This window comes from Andrographis paniculata, unplaced genomic scaffold, assembly GCF_009805555.1.
Source record: "Andrographis paniculata isolate CXL003 unplaced genomic scaffold, ASM980555v1 Contig26END, whole genome shotgun sequence".
Taxonomy (NCBI): domain Eukaryota; kingdom Viridiplantae; phylum Streptophyta; class Magnoliopsida; order Lamiales; family Acanthaceae; genus Andrographis; species Andrographis paniculata.
The window spans coordinates 1,007,396-1,029,737 of NW_026137557.1; the positions used below are offsets into that span (position 1 = coordinate 1,007,396).

Below are 22,342 nucleotides of genomic sequence, written 5' to 3' on the forward strand. Positions count from 1 at the left end.
CATTAATTTCACTAAAAAAACAACTTGCTTTCATCAATTTTATTTTATTTTATTTTTTCTTATAATTTTATTAAAAGTAAACTATAAAAAATATGAGTGTTTATTTTTTTATTTTAAATAAAAAATATTACTATTTAATTCATTCAATTCACAATAAAGAAAAAATATATATATAATTTTTTTATCATCAAATATTATTTAAATTAAAATTTAAATATAATATTTTATTTTAAATCAATTTCAAATTAAAATCAAACCGATTTGATGTATTAATTAATACATCATATGCATTATATCATAAAGATTTCTTTGGTTTACCGTGAGAGTTTTTTATTTTAATTTTAATTGAAATAATATTTTTAAAAATTAAATAATACTTTTATATGATATTTTATAAAAATTCACTACATATTTTTACTAAAAATGTATAAATTGAATAATTTAAATTTAAATTAAAACTCAAATTGAACACACATTTCACTGTTAATTTTAGCCTTTTTAAAGTATTTACAATTTTCTTTTACTATTTAAATCCAAATGGTTCGTTCCAAATAATGTATAAAAATATTTAAAATAAAATATAGGAAAAAAGGTAAAATATTTCAATTAAATTACAAATAATACTTGTGCCATTTTCAATACTCCCTCTGTCCCATAACAAAAGTATTTATTTTTTCATTTTAGTCCGTCTCATAACAAAATATCAATTTTCTTTTTTTAGTAACTGTACTATCTACCAAACATTACAAATACTCTTACAACTTATAATATATTACACAAATGTTATTACCTTTATATCACACGTACTAATAAAGTTATTTTAGTCATTTTTCCTTTATTTCTACTATATTTCAATATAATACTAATATTTTTAAAATTACGTGCAAAAAATAAATGGATATTTAAATTTGGGACGGAGGGAGTATAATTTTGTTGGTTTCCATTCAATAAATGAAGGTTTCTACAAAAGGCTCCTTTTATAAATTGGTCCATTAAATTTATGTTTTGTTTGAATTTTAAATTTATTTAGTCATCATGGTATTCAAACTAAAATAAAATAATTTTGTTTGATTATAATTTCAAACACAAATAATTACTATTTTAGATGTATATATTTTAATAAAAATATACTTCATTCGTCCCAAAATTATAGTTTGGATTGTGTTTAATACGAGATTTAAAAAATATTGATATTATCTTGGTAATTGATAAAAAAGTATGAATAAAATTTTTCTTTATCATTGTGAATGTATTAGCTTAAAAAATAGTGGCAATTGTGTAATAATAATGAAAAAATAAGGATAGTTTTATAGTGATATGATTATTAAAAGAAATGAGACTATTTTTTGAAACGGACAAAAATGATAAACAGGACTATTTTATTAAGACGGAGGGATTATTTTTTTTCGTTCCGTATAAAATATTTATTTTTTTTTTTTCGTTAGTCTCTTATTTTTTTCTTTTCTATTTTTGAAAAATAATTATATATTTTAAATTTTATATATTTTTTAAATTTTAATTAAAATTATTTAATTATATTAATTTTAATATATAATTATTTGTATTATATAATAATTATTTTTACAAATATTTAAAGTAAAAGTATTATCAAAAGTAGCCAATGAGAGAATTATATTATTAAAATTCATAATAATAATAATAATAATTCGTAATTACTGAAAACCCTAAAAATTAATTACTCCACAATGAACTAATAACTATTTTTCCGCCTAACTTAACCGACTTACGAAATAAACCGTACGTACGAACGCAATCCACGCGTTGTACCTTATGCACCACATCTTGTACATTTCTCCCACCATTGACCATACCCCGAAAGAATCTTCCTCGCTAAATGATAAATTATTCAAAAAAATTTAATTTAAAAATAATCAACGGCGCAGATTAAATAATAAATTAACAAATTATTCAAATTTTTTAAATTTAAAAAGAGAATTCCAAATATTCCGTTGATTCCCATTTATCAAAAAATATATATATAAAAATAAAGAAAATAAAAAAAGGCGACCGCCCCAAAAGAAAGGCTGCCCCTTTCTCTCTTCTCTCTCTTTCTCACTCCACCTATACGTACAGCTGTGTGTATATATATATAGAGAGAGAAAGAGGGAAGTACAGCACCTCTTGCTCATATGGAGACGTGTTGGCTGGCGCAGGCAAGCAGCTATGCGTTGCTGACCTAACGACGCTCTCGCTTCTCTTGTTTGCTTCTTTAATTGGGGATTTTTGCGGCCGTTCTTCCGCGAATTCTCACTCATAGAGACGTAGTCTGTAATTTGTCGCGTTGTTTCTGCTTTATTGGAGGGTTTGATCGGTCAGCTGGGGGTTGGGGGGGTTGAATTGGACGGATTTGGAGTCGGATTTGGAGCGGCGGAGAGGTTTATCGAACATGAAAAGGGCGAATTCGGACCTCCTGTTTTCGCTGAGTCGGCAGAGATCAGTCCGTTTGCTGATTGTGTTGGGGATTCTGTACCTTATTTTGGTGATTTTCGAGTTTCCGTTCGTGTTATTCGGTTCGGTGTCGCAGGAAGGGTTGTTCGGGAGCAGCAACGGATTGTCGCATTCGAATTCGTTTTTGGTGGAGAGTGAAAGCAGTTTGGGGAGGAAGAAGAGCCGTCCGATCGATTTTCCGCAGAAATCCAGGCCGGAGAGGAAGATCAAGGAGGTCGGTAGAACGCCTCTGTCTGGATTGAATTTCAGCGCCGGCATTGCTAATTTGGGGGTGGAGAGTGGAATTTCGAGCTCCGCGAAGTATGCGCTCAATCTCGGCAGCAAGGTGTGGCGCGAGCTCGAATCGATGGATATGAACGTCACGAATTCGGAATTCGGAAGTTCCGCAAACCTCAACCGCAGCAATTCTGAGCTCTGTCCACACTCGATTTCGATAAACGGCGATGAATTCTCGAAGAAGGGGAGAGTGATGGTGCTTCCCTGTGGACTGACGTTAGGTTCGCACATAACTGTTGTAGGGATTCCGAGAGCAGCTCATCCCGAAACGGACCCGAAGATCTCGTTGCTGAATGAAGGTCAGTATGTGATGGTTTCGCAGTTCATGATGGAGCTGCAGGGGCTGAAGACGGTGGAAGGTGAAGATCCACCGAGAATCCTCCATTTTAATCCTCGATTGAAAGGAGATTGGAGCGGGAAGCCTGTGATTGAGCAGAACACCTGTTACAGGATGCAGTGGGGGACATCCCAAAGGTGCGAGGGGTGGCGGTCCCGCGCCGACGAAGAGACAGGTGAGTGTGAAGCAATTTCTTTGTCTATTTCGTGATTGTTTGATTAAATTCTCTGATTGAAGATTGGATTGGATTGGATTCGATCAAGCTGAATTGATGGTTTATGTTATGTGTTCTTGAGGAAAGCAGCAGTGATTATCAGTTAAAAGTTCCATTGTAGCTCTGCACTTTTTCGATAGGGTTGTTGGTGATGATTGTGCTTTTGAATTTAAGGGACAGAGGTTTCCTCATTCGATTTTCGGTTCAATCCATGTAGTTACTGCATATGCCATTCTTTAGGGAAGTCGGTTTTTTAGATGAAGGTAGACAAGACAAATGTTGTTTAGTCAATTGAATTGTGATGATTGTGCTTTTGAATTTGCATTATTGTTCATTGTGGGGCAGAGTTTATCTCAGTCGATTTTCGGTTCGATCCATGTAGTTATTGGATATTGCCATTTTTGAGGAAAGTCGATTTTTTTGGTGAAGGTAGACTAGACAAGTGTTGGTTAGTCAATTAAATTGTGATGATTGTGTTTTTGAATTTACAAAATTGTTTGTGAGGGGACAGAGGTTGCCTCATTTGATTTTCGGTTTGATGTATGTAGTTATTGCACATGCCTTTTTTTAGGGAAGTCGATTTTTTTGGTGAAGGTAGACTAGACAAGTGTTGGTTGGTCGATTGCATTGTGATGATTGTGCTTTTGAATATGCAAAATTGTTCCTCATTTGATTTTTGGTTCGATCCATGTAGTTATTGCATATGCCATTTTTTAGGGAAGTCTGATTTTTTGGGTAAAGATAGACTAGACAAGTGTTGGGTTAGTCGATTTAATTCTCAAAATTGTTCGTGGGGGTACAGAGGTTGCCTCATTTAATTTCGGTTTGATCCATGTAGTTATTGCACATGCCATTTTTGAGGGAAGTCGATTTTTTCCATGAAGGTAGACTAGACAAGTGTTGGTTAGTCAAATTATTTGTGGCATTTCGATAGCTAGTTGTTGTCGGGGTTCTTTAATGGCTTGTTTCTTGATCATTTTTTCGATTTTTCTACGTGTGATTTTACAGTTGATGGTTTGGTGAAATGCGACAAGTGGATACGGGATGATGACAATGGGTCGGAGGAATCGAAAGCTACATGGTGGCTAAAGCGATTAATAGGACGGACTAATAAGGTCTCGATCGATTGGCCGTTCCCTTTCGCCGAAGGAAAGTTATTTGTGCTGACTCTTAGCGCCGGTTTGGAAGGCTACCATGTCAGCGTCGACGGGAGACATGTCACCTCGTTCCCATATCGTACCGTGAGTGACTTTCTTGTGTTTTTCATCTAATTTTTTGTCGAAGAAAAATGCTTAACGATCTGAGTACTGTATTTAGGGTTTTACGCTCGAGGACGCCACCGGATTATCGTTGAATGGAGATGTCGATGCGCATTCGATCTTCGCGGCTTCGCTCCCAACTACGCACCCCAGTTTTGCTCCTCAGAGACATCTCGATTTGTCCGAAATATGGAAAGCACCTCCTGTTAGCAACGGGCAGGTCGAGCTGTTCATCGGCATTCTGTCGGCTGGCAACCACTTTGCTGAAAGGATGGCTGTGAGGAAGTCTTGGATGCAGCACAAGCTTATCAAATCTTCGAATGTGGTTGCTCGTTTCTTCGTCGCATTGGTGCGTATATTAAAATTTATTTTGATTAAAAAAAATGTTGCCTTTTCTTCGAAAATTGTTATGTGTAAGCTGTTGGAACTGATTCGAAACGATACTTGCGCAGCATGCGAGGAAGGAGGTGAATATAGAGGTAAAGAAGGAAGCCGAGTTTTTCGAAGACATTGTAATAGTTCCGTACATGGACAATTACGACCTCGTCGTGCTGAAAACCGTTGCCATCTTCGACTACGGGGTGAGTAAAACGCCAAAACAATTTCCTGTGTTACATTCTCTTCCGTCCCATTCCTTACATAATCAAATTCGATCGCAGGTGCGGACTCTATCCGCAAAGTACATAATGAAGGGCGACGATGACACGTTCGTGAGAGTTGATGCAATCATCAGCGAGGCGAAGAAAGTCCCGGCAGGCAAGAGTCTGTACATCGGAAACATAAATTACTATCACAAGCCTTTGCGCAGTGGTAAATGGTCTGTTACGTATGAGGTATTGTTATTTAAAAACTCTCGATTTTTGGTTTTCGGGTTGATTATTATTCTTGCATCATCATATGGTTCTACTTTTTTATTATTACAACCTATGCCCCATGTTTTCATACCGTGTGGTCCGGTCCATCCTTGCTTAATGTCATTTTGATTAATTGGGCCATCGGCTATGATTGCTTCATTAAATCCGTTAGTTGGTGCCGTTTTCTTTAGCTCAAATATGTTGAAAGTTATTTTAGCTGGAGAAGTTTACTTTTTGGGATAAATTGCTAATGTAACCCCTCGTAAAATACCGTATGGTTAAAAACCCTTAGGAAAATGACCGTATAATCCTTCGTACTTTTTAAGAATTGCAAATCCCGGAAGGTCCTAGGATTATATATTTTGGTTTGAATTTTTTCCATACGAGCCTTTTTCAATATTTTGTACGATGGTGATATGTACTTGGGGTTATTCTTATTCGATATTTTTGGTGGTTCAGGAATGGCCGGAGGAAGAATACCCACCATACGCCAACGGGCCAGGCTACATTGTGTCGTCCGACATTGCGCGTCCTATTCTTGCCGACTTTGAGAGCAACAAATTACGGGTACGTATATTAAATGAGAAGAAACAAATCCATCTGACTGTTTTGTTCGAAGAATCATTATAGGTTGTGTTTAAATATATTTTGGAAAAATGTGTTTGGGTGGTTATGTTTTATAGGTTTTCTAGTTTTTATTGTTTTTAGGTGAAACCGGTAGTTAGATATGATGTTTTATGTAGAAAATATATATATACTTTTATATAATGTGGTAGTGTTTTGGAGAATTTAAAAAAGGGTAAAAAGTTCGAATAAAAGTTTTGGAAAATTTTGGAATTGTAAAAAAGGTTAATACACTCCTCCGTCCGCCTCTAAGGTTACATTTACTTTTGCGTCATTCTATTAACACTAAAAATATTTTTATATTTGTATAATTTTTTTTTTATTTTTACAAATGTCGTTCCATTAATAGTATTATAAGACTTTTTTTTTTATTTGTACTATATTTTGATATAATAATTAATATTCAAATATTAAAATGCGATCCTTAGAGTCGGACGGAGGTAATATCTGATAATTGATATGATAGTGTTTTGTTAGAGAAAATAATTATTCGATGTAATTTTTTTAAAATAAAATTATAAATAGTTAAAAATTTTAAAAAATGTTGATGTAAGTAGAGTCTGTCTGTAATATTTTAAATGAAAATTTGGTATGTGATTTAATATAGATAGTTAAAAATTTTAAAAAATGTCTATGTAAGTAGAGTCCGTCCGTAATATTTTAAATGAAAATTTGGTATTTGATTAAATATAGTTAAATATACCGGTCGATGAATAGTGCCTAGAATGATTTGAAAAATACGTAAACGAGAGTTACTACTCCTCGGAACCTAACTAATGAATCTCTTCGACGTTTTGGCAGCTGTTCAAAATGGAAGACGTGAGCGTAGGAATGTGGGTCGAGAAGGTGAACAGCACCCGGCCCGTGGAGTACGTCCACAGCTTGAAGTTCTGCCAGTTCGGGTGCATCGACGACTACATAACCGCGCATTACCAGTCCCCTCGACAGATGATCTGTCTCTGGAACAAACTCGAGAAGCAAGGCAGGCCGTCGTGCTGCAATGTGAGATGACACTCGGCTATTATTATTATTACGATTGATTGATCACCGACAGTATCGACAACCACAGAGCTTCTTCGACCTCTCTCTGCCTGGAAACAATCGGATGGACAAATTTTGCAGCGATAGTGTTATCTAAGCCTCCGGATGCGCGCGACTGCGAACACTTCTTGGAGGGACGCCGGTAAGTCTTTCTTGAAACGTCGTGTTTTTCGTTTACTTGGTGTTCGAGGAGTGTCGGAGCTGTGTTCATCCGAGGATGGAAGTATATATATATACATATATCTATAGTTATATATATATATATCTATATATAGATATATGTATGTTCTATGAATCTCAAATGTTTTTGTTGTTTTAGGTCTTTTGATTTTGTTTGCTGGGATAATTTGAAGGGATATATATATATATATATAGAAGTGTACAGTTTGGGATCGGAATATGATGGTTTTATTTGGAATTTAAGTAGTTTACAGGAATATTTTCATGCGCTAGAGCTATTAAATGGAGCAAAATTTTAAGTATTTGTTCATTAATATTTGCAAACTAAGGTTTGTTAACGAATAACATTTTAAGTGTTTGCGTTCGTTTTTGCAAACAAGATTTATGTTCCTTTGATAAGCAGTCGAGCTCGTTTGTATTATTCGAGCTCAATTATTAAGCAATTTTAAGGTTCGAATTCGTGTTTGTGTTCAGCTCAAATAAATTCGTATTTATGTTCGATTTAATTTGTTTATGTTCGCCAACAAACTTAACCGAGTTGAATCGAATCAAGTTCAAAATCAAGCTCACAAACAACTTAGTTCATTTAACCGTTCTAGTCTAGTTAGTACTCAATGCCCCACATATATTCCTATTTCAATTAATTAGTTGACAATAAAATGTACTCCCTCCGGTCGTTCAATTTCATCCAATTGTATACTCATTTACTCGAGCGCGAATTTTTTAAAAAAAATAGGTACTTTTACTTATTTGAGTAATGAAAAAATAAAAAAAAAATGGTATTTTGTTACTAAAAAAAATAATAATAAATTTGAACGGAAGGGATCGTGTGCTGATTGTTTAAAATCAGCACACATAATTTATATTTATATGATCAGCATGTGTGTTGATTTTAAAAAATCAGCACACAATCCACTCCCAAATTTGAATAACAAAAAAAAAAAAAAAAAAAAAAAAGTAAAAATAGATTTGAATAACAAAAGGAGTAGTAAATATATATATATTTTTCAAATTATTAAAACTTTATCTAAATTACTATATATAATCTAGATTTAAGGTTTTTAATAAAGACTATTCTATGTTTGTAAACAAGGCTCGAAAATAAAGTCAAAATTTAAATTTATGACTCTTTAATTTATAAAATGAATTTTATCGAATTTAAACAATATAGACCTATATTATCCTTTTCTCCTTTTCACATAAATTAACACAGTCAACCCCAAGGAGAAGCATATATCATATCACCATTGTAGACAACAACATTCAAGAAAAAACAAACACAAAATATGAAGTCAAAATGAAAAAACTCGAATTCAAAAGCAAATACGAACCTCTCAATGAGCTTGCTCTAGACGATGGAGGAGAAAAAGGATCCCTGGAAGGCGTGGTCGAGGCATTTTCCTTAGCACAAGTATAATTGCAACGACTAGGATGAACGATTCGATAAACCCCACTATTTGTAAGTAGGTAAACATCCTTCTTGTTGTCTTCGCCGAAGGAGAAAATGAAGCTTAGCGAGGGAAGATCAATTCCGGGCACGATCGTGCACCTCAAGGGAGAGTCGCTCGCACATTTGAATGGAATTTTGGCGCTCGTGAATTTTCCACTGTTGATGGGGCTTTCGGTGCCCGCCCATATAGAACTACCGTAAAGATCCGCGAACAAATATCTACAAAAAAAAAAAAAAAGAATTATGTGCGGAAAAACAATAAATTGTTAAATCGAACTAAAAAACATTATGATGAAACTTTTTGGGAAAAAATATATATAAAAAAATAAATTAACATCTATTTGATTGCATTATTATGCTAAAAAAACATAAAAGGTAAAAACATCTATTTATGTTTCAAGCATCACTTTTTCATCAATTATTTAATAGATTTTCTATAATATTTTCATTTTACTTTTATCTACTATACTATTATATTAAAATATCATTATTTTACTAAACAAAGTGGCATAATTAAGGATGGAGTATTTATTAACATTATGTTGAAACCATTATTCTAAACAAAAATATAGATTATACATTATATTAAAATTTAAAAATGGTATGATTAATAAATAATTAAGAATGTATTACTAAAATTAATTATAATAAAATAACTAATTAGTTTAATAAAAATTATAAAATTTTAAAATTTAAATATGATTAAAATGTAAAATATTTATCCAAATATAAAAAGTGATATAGCACAGCGAACAGACAAAAATTAAAAATAAAACATGATTATGTGGGACAGAAATAGTACTACTTATCCGACCATAATTTTTTTTTTTAAAAAAAAATCATAATTTTTTCATAAAAAAGATCAAATATTCAATTTTTAAATATTTATAATTTTTTTCTATGTAAACAGAGCCTACGCCATATATGGTCTGAATAGTGAATAAGTTACCTTCCATGCAAGCAAGGATCAATCATCGACCGGTAAAAATAGCCGCCGGTGATCGACGCCGAGCCTTCGCCGGAGTTCACTTCGGAATGATTGTATCCCATCACCGGAAATATCGGATTGATCGACGCTACCGACGTATTTCCTCCCGGCGACTGAGTAGGCACGTACGGGTAAGGGCCCTCGTAAGTGCGCCACCCATAATTCCCATCCTTAGTTATCAAGTCGACCTCTTCGTATTGATCCTAATTGAAAGAACAAACAACACTTTGTCGAAAATCATTTCAAGAAATTTCGAAAAAACCTTATATGAGGCTCGTAAACTTCACCTGTCCTACGTCCGCGCAGATAAAATACGATGGCCTTGCAGAGTCGAAGCTGCATCGCCATGGATTTCGTAGCCCGATAGCCCATATCTCTTTTTGCAAATCTTTGTCGACGGCGTAAGGGTTGTCTTTGGGAATCGAATAGTTTCCCCAAAGATCGAGCTTATCAACATCATTTGCGCCTGAAATCGAAAATGTTTAAAAGTTTATAACTACATTATGATATAATATTAAATGAGCATCTTACCTAAAAGTGGCACGGTATAATATATCGGAAATCTTACACTACACTATATACCGTACCATAAATACTGATAAAATTATCATGTTGATATTGTAATGAACCATTCGGTAATACAAATTACGATATACCGAAAACATCCAGTATAAAAATTTTCATATTGATACCGTACTGATCTTTTTGATATATGGGTATACCGTATATCATATTGAAAATTAATATATCAAAATTAATAGTATAACATAAAACTACCGTTATATCAAAAAATAACAAAATAACTTTTTTTCTCACAAAAATCACATCAAATACTAACTTTTAATTTTATTTTTTTTCAAACTTCCAAAAACCTCTATCTAAGCAAAGCCTAAACTTGTCGTATGGTAACAAATAACAATATGTCATAATATACAAAATTTTATACCGTTATCATATAAAAAATCTACGATACCGTACCAAAAATTACTGTATATCGAAAATATGGCATTTTTTATGTTTCTTTGGTATGATATGAACGATATACCGTATTTTCGGTATAACTTACTTGGCATTGTGTCAACGTCGAACCTCATGATCTTTCCGAGCAACGATTTCTTGTTTTGAGCGAGATTGTACGGATCGCCGTCGCCTCCTCCGTCTCCCATCATCAAGTACAAATAGCCGTCTTGAGGTCCGAAAAGAATTTGCCCTCCATGGTGAGAAGTAAAGGGAAGTCCCATAGTGAATATCCGTCGCACTTCTGACGGGCTAGCGTTCGTCGCCTGGCCGAAAAAATTGAGCGTCAAAGTCAAATTCGATATCGAAAGTTAAGATTCAGTATGTGTTTGTACCGATGAAGTTCCCGAGCTCGATCCATTTGCCGTGAACTCTGCCACAACGCTTTGATACTGGCAAGGCTGCGCGCCGTTATCCGGGGTCAGCTTCGAAGGATCACAATTCACGTCGGAGTTGCACGCACACCTTCCAGCGCAGTTCGGCGACGAGGACTTGTCGCAGTTGAACGACGCGAAGAATCGACCATTTTCTGCGAATCTCGGATGGAATGCTATTCCCATCAGTCCGAACACGACGTCAAAATAAACCTCGTCGGTAATATCTACAAATGGGTTCGTTTCATCGATGTCCAATGTACCTCCCGAGCCCTGCTCGGGTATCGTCGCCAGCCATATCTTGCCCTGCTGGTTCGCAAAAAACGCTCTGTTCGAGCCATCCGGGTGAGCTGCCATGTTCAGATAAGTTCCGTTCCCGATTTTCTCGATGCACATCCCGCTCGGAGGAGAAGACGTTGTTCCGTCGGTTAAAGTTGTCGGAGCGCCGTCGAAGCATACCGATTCATCATCCGATGATCCTCCCCCGAGAGCTTCGCAGAAATCTGTTTGCGACTTCCATAGATCAGTTAGTTTTGTTGAATTCGATGAGTTCACCGGTTCTCCGACTCGGCCTTGCAATGTAGCAGCAAACGGCGAATTCACGATAGATACGTTCTCGCAAGCGCTCCATACTTTCGAACAAAAGTCCGTCTGAGGTTGCTCGGATTGAGGCGAGTTTGACGAAACCGTGGAGTTGCACAGCACAGGAATCTCCCGGTGAACAGAGACAACTCGGTAAAGCTCGCCCGAAAACTGATCACACCTCTGGATGTAGTAATAAGATAAACTACTCAATCCAACGGAAATCTGAAAACTCATCACACCTATAGATGTAATAATAAGACACAGAATACTCAATCTAACGTGAAACTTGAAAACTCATCACACCTCTATGTAGTATTAAAACACAAAATACTCGCCGATCAAAAAAAAAACACAAAATACTGAATTCAACGGGAAACCCGAAAACTCATCACACCTCTGAATGTAATAATAAGACACAAAATACTCAATCCAAGGGAAAACCCGAAAACTGATCACACCTCTGGATGTAATAATAAGACACAAAATACTTAATCCAACGGGAAATCCGAAAACTCATCACACCTCTGGATGTAATAATAAGACACAAAATACTCAATCCAACTGGAAACCTGAAAACTCACCATTCCTCTAGATGTAATATGACACAAAATACTCAATTTAACAGAAAAATCGAAAACTGATCACACATCTGAATGTAATAACAAAACACAAAACACTCAATCTAGCAGGAAAACCCGAAAACCGATCACACCTCTGGTTGTAATAACAAGACAAAAACACTCAATCCAACAGGAAAATGGAAAACTAATCACACATCTGGATGTAACAAAACACAAATTACTCAATACGAAACCGCGACTCATTCATGAAAACAAGAAAAATATACGAGGTTTTACTATTCTTACCGCGCAAAGAATCGACTTGAGGATGGAACCACAGCCAGGATCCGAAACATTCATAGACTCAAACTGCTTCTGCAAACTTAAATCGTCGTCGCTGCTGCAGCAACTGGTGGCATTGTAGGGACAGAACTGTAGAGGAGATTTTAGAGCAAATGGAGCTCCTGCAGTATGTAGTGAAATCAGACATAAGCCATTAGTCAACATTCGGAACTTCCGACAAATAATTTTTGGGTCTGAAACTTACTTGAATCAGTACACAGAGGCAAAGAAAAATAAGAATCAAGAAACTGCAACAACATCAAGAGAAGAATAACAGTAGTGAAGTTATTTCTGCTTCCCATTTTTCCAGATTCATCAAACAATTCAAGAACAAGAAATAAAATAAAATTTGGAACAGACTTTCTTTTGAAGGATAAGATTTGCTCTGCAAACACATATCGAACAGAACAGCGCAGCAGATCCGATGCTTATTTAAATCAGCATTTTGTATATTTTAAATCAGCAATATATACAGTGGTATATAAAGAATTGTATTCGAAAAATAAGTTATTTGTATACAATATTTTCAGAAAATATTCAATAAGAGAATATAAGTTTTATTATTAGAAAAGAACATGACTAAATTATTGAACATTAATTTGTTCTTTTGTGTTTAAGTATTTTACTATTTAATCTTTTATTTTAAAAAAAAAAACGTAATCATGTCCAACAACTTTTTCACCTAAAAAAATATTTAAATAAAGAATCGAAAACAAAAACACAATAAAAACACACCCAATAGTTCTATTATCCAAGCTATATCTAACATGTCCACATCTATATGCAATAGAAAATTTGCTCATCGATTTGTATGCGTTGAACAACATATTATTCAAACATATTCAGCATTTTGTAGATTTAAAGTTAGCATATTAATTATTTATGTTTACTTTCTTTTTAAATTGTCAAAAAAAAAAAAATATTCTCATTTTTTTTCATAACTTTTTGTCTTTTTTATTTTAAAAGACAAAGAAAATAACAATTCTTATTTATTTTCATTGATCCGTGTCTAAATATTTGAGTATGCATTTCTATAACAGGGGAAATATCATTGATTTAAGAGCAATATCTCTTTTAGAGTTTGGTTTCAAATTTTTACTGTGCTATAATCATGATGGCCTATAAAAATACAATGTTTCTCTCAAGAATCATCACATCTAAATCTAACATTCGAACCAAAAACCAAAATAAAACTGCAAACGAACACAACCTAGTCGACATTCTTTTTTTCTTTTTATTTTTTTACAATTGTTTCAACAATATATAGTCATTTTCAATGAAAAGAAATAATAAATCTCATTTTCCATACAACATATCACGTCCAACAACTATTTCATTTATTTAAGAAAAAATGAATAAATAATCTACAAAACACAAAATAACAACTCTTTGATTTGTATAATTCAGTAAAATAATGAAGAATGCATAGAACAACGGATAAACAATTATATTTATATCCTAGTCTGGACAGATGAATCTTGGCTAGTTGAATATACAGATGATAATCCCTTCACCAAATAAATCTATTCAAACATCATAAACAATTCAAGTCGTAATGATAAACATTAATTTATACCAACATCTGTCATCAATCGCGACAAAATTTCACAATCGCACGCCATTTTTATATGATTAGAGCTGTTGTTGAATGAATCAAATAAAAAATGAAAAGCAATTAAATAAGAACAACAACAAATAGCATTTGATTGCAACTGTAAGTAATCAATCAATCATGTATATCAACACCACACAAACAGACTAGGTTCAAATTTTCTCATTCTAGATTGTTCTTAATCCAAAATCGGAATAATAATAAAGCGTACCTGAAACAAGGAAGAAACTCCGAGGAATAATTCATTTGTTGAATTTCCATTGAATCAAATAACTTCCAATCGAACTGATAAGCAGAATCCACAATGTAATTGAAAGTTATAACTGACGTACATTCCTGAATCCAAAAGGGTTAGAGTAATGGGCAGAGATACAAAATTCACTAATCAAAGTGGCGGCTTTGATCAAATGTAAGGGGATGTAGCTCAGATGGTAGAGCGCTCGCTTAGCATGCGAGAGGTACGGGGATCGATACCCCGCATCTCCATTTTTTGTTTTACTTTTTCTTATTTCTCGAGTCCTCCATTGTTGTTTCTTTGACGTTGCTGTTATTAATTGACACATACATAATTAATGATCACTGAACAAACGTGTTAAAATGCATAAATATTAAATCATACATTTTTTTTTTCCTAATAAAAAAAATAAAATTATTATTTATTTAATAATATTTTTAAAAAAAGTTTAGGCGCAGCGGCTGGCTTTCCTTTTGAAGCTGGCTGACTCTTGAACTTGAATTTCCAAATCCGGCTGAAAATGGTGCAACATCGAATCCTCTTAACCCAACCCGCTGCGGTCTGCCCTTACCCCTCCTTCTCCATTCAGCTACAGCTCTTGGGCCTGCTCCACGGCGCCCGCGTTAGCCGAAGACCCGATCTCCTGATTCAGAAGGAACAAGTTGTTTATCCAGGAGTGGGTTGGTGAAGGAGGAAGGCAGCCTTTCATCAGCCTATTAAAGCGGTACGTGACCTGGGGTCAGAACGAGTTGGAGTCTCTTCCGGGGTTTTGCTCCAGCCTGTAGTGTTTAAACTCACAAAACAATACAATCTTTAGCTTTGTTTAGACAGCAGTAGAATGTCAATTTTGAAGCTACTTATTTTTTAAAAATATTACATCAAATACTCCAAGCTATGTCCGGTTTCATTTATTTTTTGCGTCATTATACTTAACATTAAAAATTTATTATATTTGTATAATTTTTTACACACATGTTATTGTAATAGTATTATAAGACACTAATAAAAATATTTTTTGTCAATTTTCTTTAATTTGTATTATATTTTTATATAATACTCCCTCCGTCCCACATACAGGGTCTGCTACAGTATAGATACGGTATTTTAGGAGGAATGTAATTAGTAGATAATTAATAATGTATTAGTGAAAATAATTATCTTATAATATAAATATAAATAAAAATAAAATTAAGATAAGTAATTAATTTAATTAAAATTAAAAAATAAATTAAAATGTTTAAAATGAGATTAAACTGTGTAATCACTTTCCAAAAAAAGAAAATAACATGAAATATAGGACGGACATAAACGACAACGTGGATATAGTATGTGGGACGAAGAGAGTAATTAATATTCAAATATTAACATAAAAAAAAAAAATGGGATTATTACAGCCGAAGCAATTATTAAAAGTGTGTTTCCATTATATTTCATACACGACTGTACTCGACCACTACCAATTCAAATATCATACACAACTCTACCCGACCGTTTCCGATTCAGATTTTCCATGTGAACTTTTAAGAGTGTGTTCCTCTTATGAAATAATTTGAAGGACTATTTTCAGGCCCGCCCTAGGTCTACGATAAATAGAGGACTTGTTATATATTTATAGTAATATGTGTAATATACTCTCTCCGTCCCAAAAAAATTTATCTTGTTTTTTCATTTTCGTCCATCCCAAAACAATTGTCTTGTTTCCTTATTTAATAGCCGTGGTACTCACTTTATAACACAATTATTCATACTTTCCCATACTACTCCTAATTATTACTTTAACGTACTCTTTAAAATCCTTAAAAAAACAAGGATATTTTAATCATTTACATTCTACTTTATATTCATAGAAACAAAGTTTCTGGCCTGACTAAGTTTTTTTATGTGAAATATAAAAGTACTTATTAATTTTGTCAGTAAAATTCGCTCCCTCCAAACATGCCGGAGCGAACAAGTAAAAAAACTGAAAGAAAAAACAAAACCAAAATTTCCATCGATTCATTCGATATCATACACAATTCTACTCGAGCGCGACGAAATCAAAACTCGTCGATGCACGACATTTTTGTAGAAGCTCCTCGTAAGGAAATGCAGCCCCAACGCGACAAGAAACCCAAACAAAGCAACCGAAGCCATAATAACAAACGCGAGCCGGAAGCATCGAGGCCCAAAACAAGTCCCACCGCCGTGTTTGGAAGCTTCCTCGTCGTAAATAAATCCCATCACCCGAACGGATAAAATATACGACGCGATAGGACCCGCAACAGTAATAGTATTGAATATCGTACCAAAATGAGCTTTCCCGAAAATCTCGGAAGCAATGGTCGGCATCAACGACCATTGTGATCCGTAACAAACGCCCACAAGAATCGAGCCAACGTACAAAGCACCATGGAAACCGTAAGCGATCATGCCGTGACCCGCGCTCATAATAGCGAGAGTAATCACGATGAACAAGGGCCTCGAACATCCTCGGACGTGTAAGAAATAATCGGATATATAACCAGCGCCGAATCGACCGAGAAAATTCCATATGCTCCATAAAGAAACCAAAGTATTAATCTCTAACGAAGAATACCCGAGCGATTCGCCGATCTGATTCAAATTGTTCACAGTCGATAGTCCCGACCCGACGGCGCAGGCCGTCGTGAGAAATAATAACCAGAAACTGAGTTTCCGCATAGCCTGCATGAGGTTTAGGTCTCCGATCGACTGCGAATTGGCAACATTCGATTCTCCGCCGTTTACGACGTCGTCGTCGCGAATAATTTCTTCGTCCAGCAGGTCCTTTTCGTCGGCGAATAAGTTGTGTTCGAGAAGCGATTTTAGCATCCGGTAAGACTTCTCTCTCTGGGCTTTAATAGCGACGACTATAGGAGACACTAACAACAAAATTAGCAAAACGAATGTGAAGATTCGTAGGGATAGAATTAAATGGAGAATGTGTTGTACGATAATTACGGCCATGAGGTACGCGGCGAGAACAACGGCGATGAATGAGAAGCCGTCGAGGTGCTTCTTCTCGTCTTCTTCTTTTGTTTCGAGAATTCTCACAAACCACATGAGCAGAAGCGCGTTGAGCGAGGGAAGTAGCGCCAATAGTAGTAAATACGAATCGGGCTTGTTCTTGAATATCGTCTGGTATACCTGAATTAATATAGCTCCGCTCAATCCGAGAAAGCCCTGTAAAAAATCGAGAAAAAGGGAAAAGGTTACGCTACGCAACAAATCATCACCAGAAACATCCAAATCGTTAATGAGCACTCGCTACCACCAAACAAATATAAAAAAAAAAAAAAAAAAAAAAAACATTCGGAAAACTACATGAACATGAATTATTCAAATTTGATAAATGAGAAATTGAGATGAATGCATATTAAGAAACGAGCAGGGCGTCTTCATTTTTCGATTTTTTCTCATCACTCTCTTTTTCCACTTGCAAAACTTCGTCTTTCCGGTTCATTGTATTCTTTTACATTTCTCACTTTAATTTTCTATTTTACTGAACAAAAGAATCAATTCTTATTCGATACTGAATTCGTTTTTTTCTCAACAATTCTATTATCTACTATAATTTCTTTACGATTCAATTCTCTAGTCATTCTATGTTAGTAATGTTAACTAACGATTGCGATGTAATTAGTGCACTTATCATTTACTAGTGAAGATTTTAATCGGGACAGATCAAGAAGGCCAAAATCTGCAGCAATACCGCACATAATTTCGACTTTCTAGGCACTTGAATTTATCCTCACTGGGCAACTAATCGCTTGTCCTATTGTTCAACTAATTATACGAAGAACAACATAAGCTGCAAACTAATTGGAGCCCATCTTTGAATAAGCATTATTCCACAAATTGAAGATGATAATTAGTAATTGAATTTAGCAATTGAACTTATCAATTGAATCAAAATGTTCCAGAATCAAATTGAGCAATAAATGAAAGAAGATCAACCATATGATGATTGGGGATTTTCGCAATCCACGGAATGGAATTCAAACAATTGATCAACCAAAGACGATTAAATAGTAATCGAATTAAGCAATTGAAGTTGTGCAATAAAAAATGTTCCAGAATCAAATTGAGCAATACATACAAGAAGATTAACCATATGATGATTGGGGATTTTTGCAATCCACGGAAATGAATTCAAACAATTGATCAACAGAAGATAAAATAGCAATCGAATTAAGCAACTGAATATGTGCAATCGAATCGAAATGTTCCAGAATCAAATTGAGCAGTTGAATAAATGAAATCAAATTCAGCAATTAAATCTGTGCAATCGAATACCTAATCAAAGCTCATCAAATTCATCATTCCACGCACCTTCATAATCCCCACAATCGTGCCGCTATAATTCGGGAAATTATGCACTCCAGTGACAACATCAGCGGTATTGAAGAAAGTCACACCATGAGCTGTAAGGAGCATATACAAGCAAATTACCCACGCCGGCGACCGCGGCAGCGTCCCCGTAACCGTCAGCCACATCAAAAGGTAACCGGCGAAGCACTGGATTGCTCCAGCGAGGAGCACGAAGCGAGGTCCACCTGCGGAGGAGTAAAGGACGCCGGATAGGAGGCCGGAGTTGCCGCCGATATCCTTGAACACAGAAATGGTGCCGAGGGTGGATTGATCGTATCCCTGGGTGGATTTCAGGAGGCCGGAGTAGATGGAGAAAGTGTAGAGCGAGCCGCTGGTGCACTGGATCCATATGCTGGCGGCAGTCGACACCCATTTGTTCCTGATCAGCGATTTCCTGCTCGGATTGTAATCGGGATCCATTTTCGCATTATTCTAGGGTTTTTTGATTTGGGGATTTTGGGGATGCTGATTGATGACTGCAGTGGTGTTCTTGGCTGCAAATAGGAATTTGAGCTTGAAGTGGCTGAGCTATTTGCTCGCCACGTTGCATATCATCGAGGCAATTTTTCTTTTTTTTATTCGATTTTAGTCAAATTCGAATTGCTTCGTTTGAAAATTCGAGTCAAATCGAAAGTTCAAAAAATCTAAAACTCGAATTAAAATTTAATCAAATAAAAAAAAATCAATATGATCCGAAATTGTAATATTATTATTAATTTTTCTCAAAAAAAATTATAATTATTTTATGCTATTAAATAGGTTAAATGGAATATAAATTATATTTTTTTGTCCAATTACAAAATAAATATTTCATTAAATATTTAAAGATATTATTACACTACTTTTAATTATTCATTATAATTAAAATACTATTATTTTTTAAACATCGTGCCAAAAATAATTGTTTATTTTATATGTAGACGGAGGGAGTATGTCATTTCACAAAATTGTGCAAAATTATAATACTTTCAAAATTGTGTCAAACTCTTCATAGTTTGCGTCTAATCCTTACTGTCATTCTTATTTATCAAATTTTTTACTTAGCGCTCAAATTGTGAATAAATTTCATAATACTTATTTCAAAACTATAAAATATAAAATATTCATTTATTTTATATTTAGCCTTAAAGAATAGTATTTTTTTTTTAAAAAAAATATTAGATTAAATAATAAAAATAATAACTATATTTGTAATTGGAGAGGTTTATAAATGAAAATTTGAAATTTATTCGCATTTTAGATGTAGAGTTTATAAAATTGCGAGGGAGTTTGACGCAATTTTTAAAATACGGGGGATTTCGTATAATTTCGTGAAATCATGTGTGGATTTTGTGCAATCTAGCCTATTGAATACTCCCTCCGTTCCAAAAGATTTGTTTTGTTTTTCCATTTTCTTCCGTCTCAAAACAATTGTCTTATTTCCTTATTTAGTAGTCGTAGTTCCCACTTTATAACAAAATTATTCCTACTTTTTCATGCTACTCTTAATTATTACTCTAACATACTCTTTAAAATCCTTAAAAAAATAAAAAAGTAAAGGCATTTTAGTCATTTAATTCTACTTTATATCCAGGACGGAGGGAGTATATAGTATATATAGTCCAGGTATTATGTCGGTGTTAGTGTTACTATAGATACGATTTGAAATATATTAGTAAAACTAATTATAATATAATACAAGTAATTATAAATTAAGGTTAAAATAATTAATTAGTCTAATAAAAATTTAAAAATTACCATTAGTATAAAATTTAAAATGTGAATTTAATGTATAATTTTTTTTTAAAAAAAAATGACTTAATAAGTAGGATTGACGAGTAATAAATAAATAAATAATTTATATCGGTAGAGAACGAGTAATAAATAAATAATTATATTAATATTTTTTAATTTTTATTTTCCTTAAAATATTAAAGATGTATATAATAATAAAATATACTTTATAATACCTTTAGTTCGGATTATATTTTTAAATATTTTGCTCACTCCTAACTAAACTTAAGCACACATGTAACCATTTGGATTGAAACCTAAGGCAAACAAATTAAGCATTAAAAGGTTTGTTTATTTTATATATGATAAATTATATAACACTATATTTTTAGTAAAAATGTACTACAAAATATCTAGTATTTTATTGCATAAAATTTTTTCATATTAAATTAAAATTTACACAATTAATTTTTTTTTTATATAAAACTGATATTTGAAAATAAATACAAATCTATGCAAATTTTATAAAGTAAAGAAAAAATAAAAAAAAATACAAATATTAAACAATCTTTTACAAATAACATAACAAGTTAATTAATTAATCTTTTATTTTATATATATTTTTAAAATACTGTTATCTGATTCTTTGTATATATTATACTCACTCCGTTCTATAATATTCATTTTTTCATTTTAGTCCGTCCCATAACAAAGTATTTATTTCTTTTTTTAGTAACTGTACTATCTACCTAACATTACAAATACTCTTACAACTTACAATATATTACACAAATGTCATTACATTTATATCACACATACTAATAAGGTTATTTTAGTCATTCCAAATGAATACTTCTTTATGGGACAGATGGAGTATTATCAAACTACTTCTTTATATTTAAAATAAAAAAAAAATATATAAAAAATTAAAAATATTAAACACATACTCTCTCTGCTCCTTATTGTATTGGGCACGATATTTAAAAAATATTGATATTATGTTTGTAGTTGATAAAATGTAAAAATAAATACGAAATTTTTTGTCTTTGTGAGTATATTAATGTAAAAAATAGTAGCAATTATGTAATAATAATGAAAAAATATGGATAATTTTATGGTGATATGATTATTTATGAAAATAAAATTATTGTTTTGAAACGAATAAAAATAGTAGACAAAATTATTGTATTAGAGCGGAGGGAGCAGTATATCTCCATTAATAATAGAGTTTAGACTAAGTCCATGGCTTGGATTGGAAGGTATGTTGTCCATTTTCCTGGTTGATATTTTATTAGACGAATAATTCTTCTTCGTGGAAAACTAAAAAAATAAATTAATTAAAAGCTGCTTGACTTTGACAATATTCTTCACCTTCCCACCAACACTTCTTAATCAATTTGATATGTTATTTTGGAATTTAATTTTAAGTACTAATTCAGTTCCGAAATAAGAGTAACATTTATTTTTTACATATAAATTTTTTAATATTAATATTATATTTTATTACAGTGAAAATAACAAAAATATTTTTATTAAATTATGTGATATAAAAATAATAATATTTAAAAATTGTAAAAGTATTAATTATATTAAGTAGGTAGTAATTATTAAATTAAAAAATGATATCATTGTTTTGAGACGACAAAATCAAAAAAATAGTATTCTTTTCTTATGAAACAGAGGTAGAGGTAGTATTTTATTTTTTTATAAAATATCATATTAAAATATTATTTAAATAAAAATTTAAAGATTTATATTTTATCATCTCACAATAATAACATTTAACATAAATATTAGTATTTTTTATATTATATACGCAATTCTCTATATCCCATGTAAAAAAT

The 22,342-nt window shown here is 33.1% G+C and overlaps 3 protein-coding genes and 1 non-coding gene across 7 annotated transcripts; 2 read left to right on the plus strand and 2 right to left on the minus strand.

The window, feature by feature from the left end:
* The first annotated feature begins 2,034 nt into the window (after nt 1-2,034).
* Nucleotides 2,035-7,544, plus strand: LOC127246067 (hydroxyproline O-galactosyltransferase GALT6-like). Its single transcript, XM_051267258.1, has 7 exons — nt 2,035-3,257; nt 4,305-4,537; nt 4,614-4,904; nt 5,008-5,136; nt 5,215-5,388; nt 5,869-5,976; nt 6,835-7,544. Exons 1-7 carry the CDS (start codon nt 2,408-2,410, stop codon nt 7,042-7,044), a joined length of 1,995 nt encoding a protein of 664 aa, XP_051123215.1. The 5' UTR covers nt 2,035-2,407; the 3' UTR covers nt 7,045-7,544.
* An 826-nt stretch (nt 7,545-8,370) lies between these two features.
* Nucleotides 8,371-14,517, minus strand: LOC127246068 (HIPL1 protein). 4 transcript variants are annotated; one of them, XM_051267262.1, is made up of 8 exons: nt 14,394-14,497; nt 12,776-12,818; nt 12,535-12,692; nt 11,045-11,848; nt 10,759-10,975; nt 9,980-10,158; nt 9,654-9,895; nt 8,372-8,923 (listed from the first exon to the last, which is right to left on the minus strand). In XM_051267262.1, exons 3-8 carry the CDS (start codon nt 12,586-12,588, stop codon nt 8,518-8,520), a joined length of 1,902 nt encoding a protein of 633 aa, XP_051123219.1. In that variant the 5' UTR covers nt 12,589-12,692; nt 12,776-12,818; nt 14,394-14,497; the 3' UTR covers nt 8,372-8,517. The 4 variants fall into 4 exon arrangements, with proteins under 4 accessions (XP_051123216.1, XP_051123220.1, XP_051123219.1 ...); XM_051267259.1 differs by lacking the exon at nt 14,394-14,497 and having other exon boundaries at nt 8,371-8,923; nt 12,776-12,983; XM_051267261.1 differs by lacking the exon at nt 12,776-12,818 and having other exon boundaries at nt 14,394-14,517.
* A 78-nt stretch (nt 14,518-14,595) lies between these two features.
* TRNAA-AGC (transfer RNA alanine (anticodon AGC)) lies at nt 14,596-14,668 on the plus strand. Its single transcript has one exon. It is a non-coding gene; the product is annotated as a tRNA-Ala (tRNA).
* A 1,551-nt stretch (nt 14,669-16,219) lies between these two features.
* LOC127246155 (protein NUCLEAR FUSION DEFECTIVE 4-like) lies at nt 16,220-19,297 on the minus strand. The gene is made up of 2 exons (XM_051267403.1): nt 18,747-19,297; nt 16,220-17,597 (listed from the first exon to the last, which is right to left on the minus strand). Exons 1-2 carry the CDS (start codon nt 19,203-19,205, stop codon nt 16,413-16,415), a joined length of 1,644 nt encoding a protein of 547 aa, XP_051123360.1. The 5' UTR covers nt 19,206-19,297; the 3' UTR covers nt 16,220-16,412.
* Between the last annotated feature and the right edge of the window lie 3,045 nt (nt 19,298-22,342).

What these genes read in the sequence shown, in the direction of transcription:
- LOC127246067 (XM_051267258.1), top strand. Translation starts at nt 2,408, where the DNA reads ATGAAAAGGGCGAATTCGGACCTCCTGTTTTCGCTGAGTCGGCAGAGA. An exon ending in AATGGTCTGTTACGTATGAG is followed by an intron (nt 5,389 to 5,868) that starts GTATTGTTATTT and finishes TTGGTGGTTCAG; the next exon opens with GAATGGCCGGAGGAAGAATA. An exon ending in TTGAGAGCAACAAATTACGG is followed by an intron (nt 5,977 to 6,834) that starts GTACGTATATTA and finishes ACGTTTTGGCAG; the next exon opens with CTGTTCAAAATGGAAGACGT.
- LOC127246068 (XM_051267259.1), bottom strand. Translation starts at nt 12,872, where the DNA reads ATGGGAAGCAGAAATAACTTCACTACTGTTATTCTTCTCTTGATGTTG. An exon ending in CGACGTTGACACAATGCCAA is followed by an intron (nt 10,159 to 10,758) that starts GTAAGTTATACC and finishes TTTCGATTTCAG; the next exon opens with GCGCAAATGATGTTGATAAG. An exon ending in TCTGCGCGGACGTAGGACAG is followed by an intron (nt 9,896 to 9,979) that starts GTGAAGTTTACG and finishes TCTTTCAATTAG; the next exon opens with GATCAATACGAAGAGGTCGA.
- LOC127246155 (XM_051267403.1), bottom strand. Translation starts at nt 19,205, where the DNA reads ATGGATCCCGATTACAATCCGAGCAGGAAATCGCTGATCAGGAACAAA. An exon ending in CGATTGTGGGGATTATGAAG is followed by an intron (nt 17,598 to 18,746) that starts GTGCGTGGAATG and finishes GATTTTTTACAG; the next exon opens with GGCTTTCTCGGATTGAGCGG.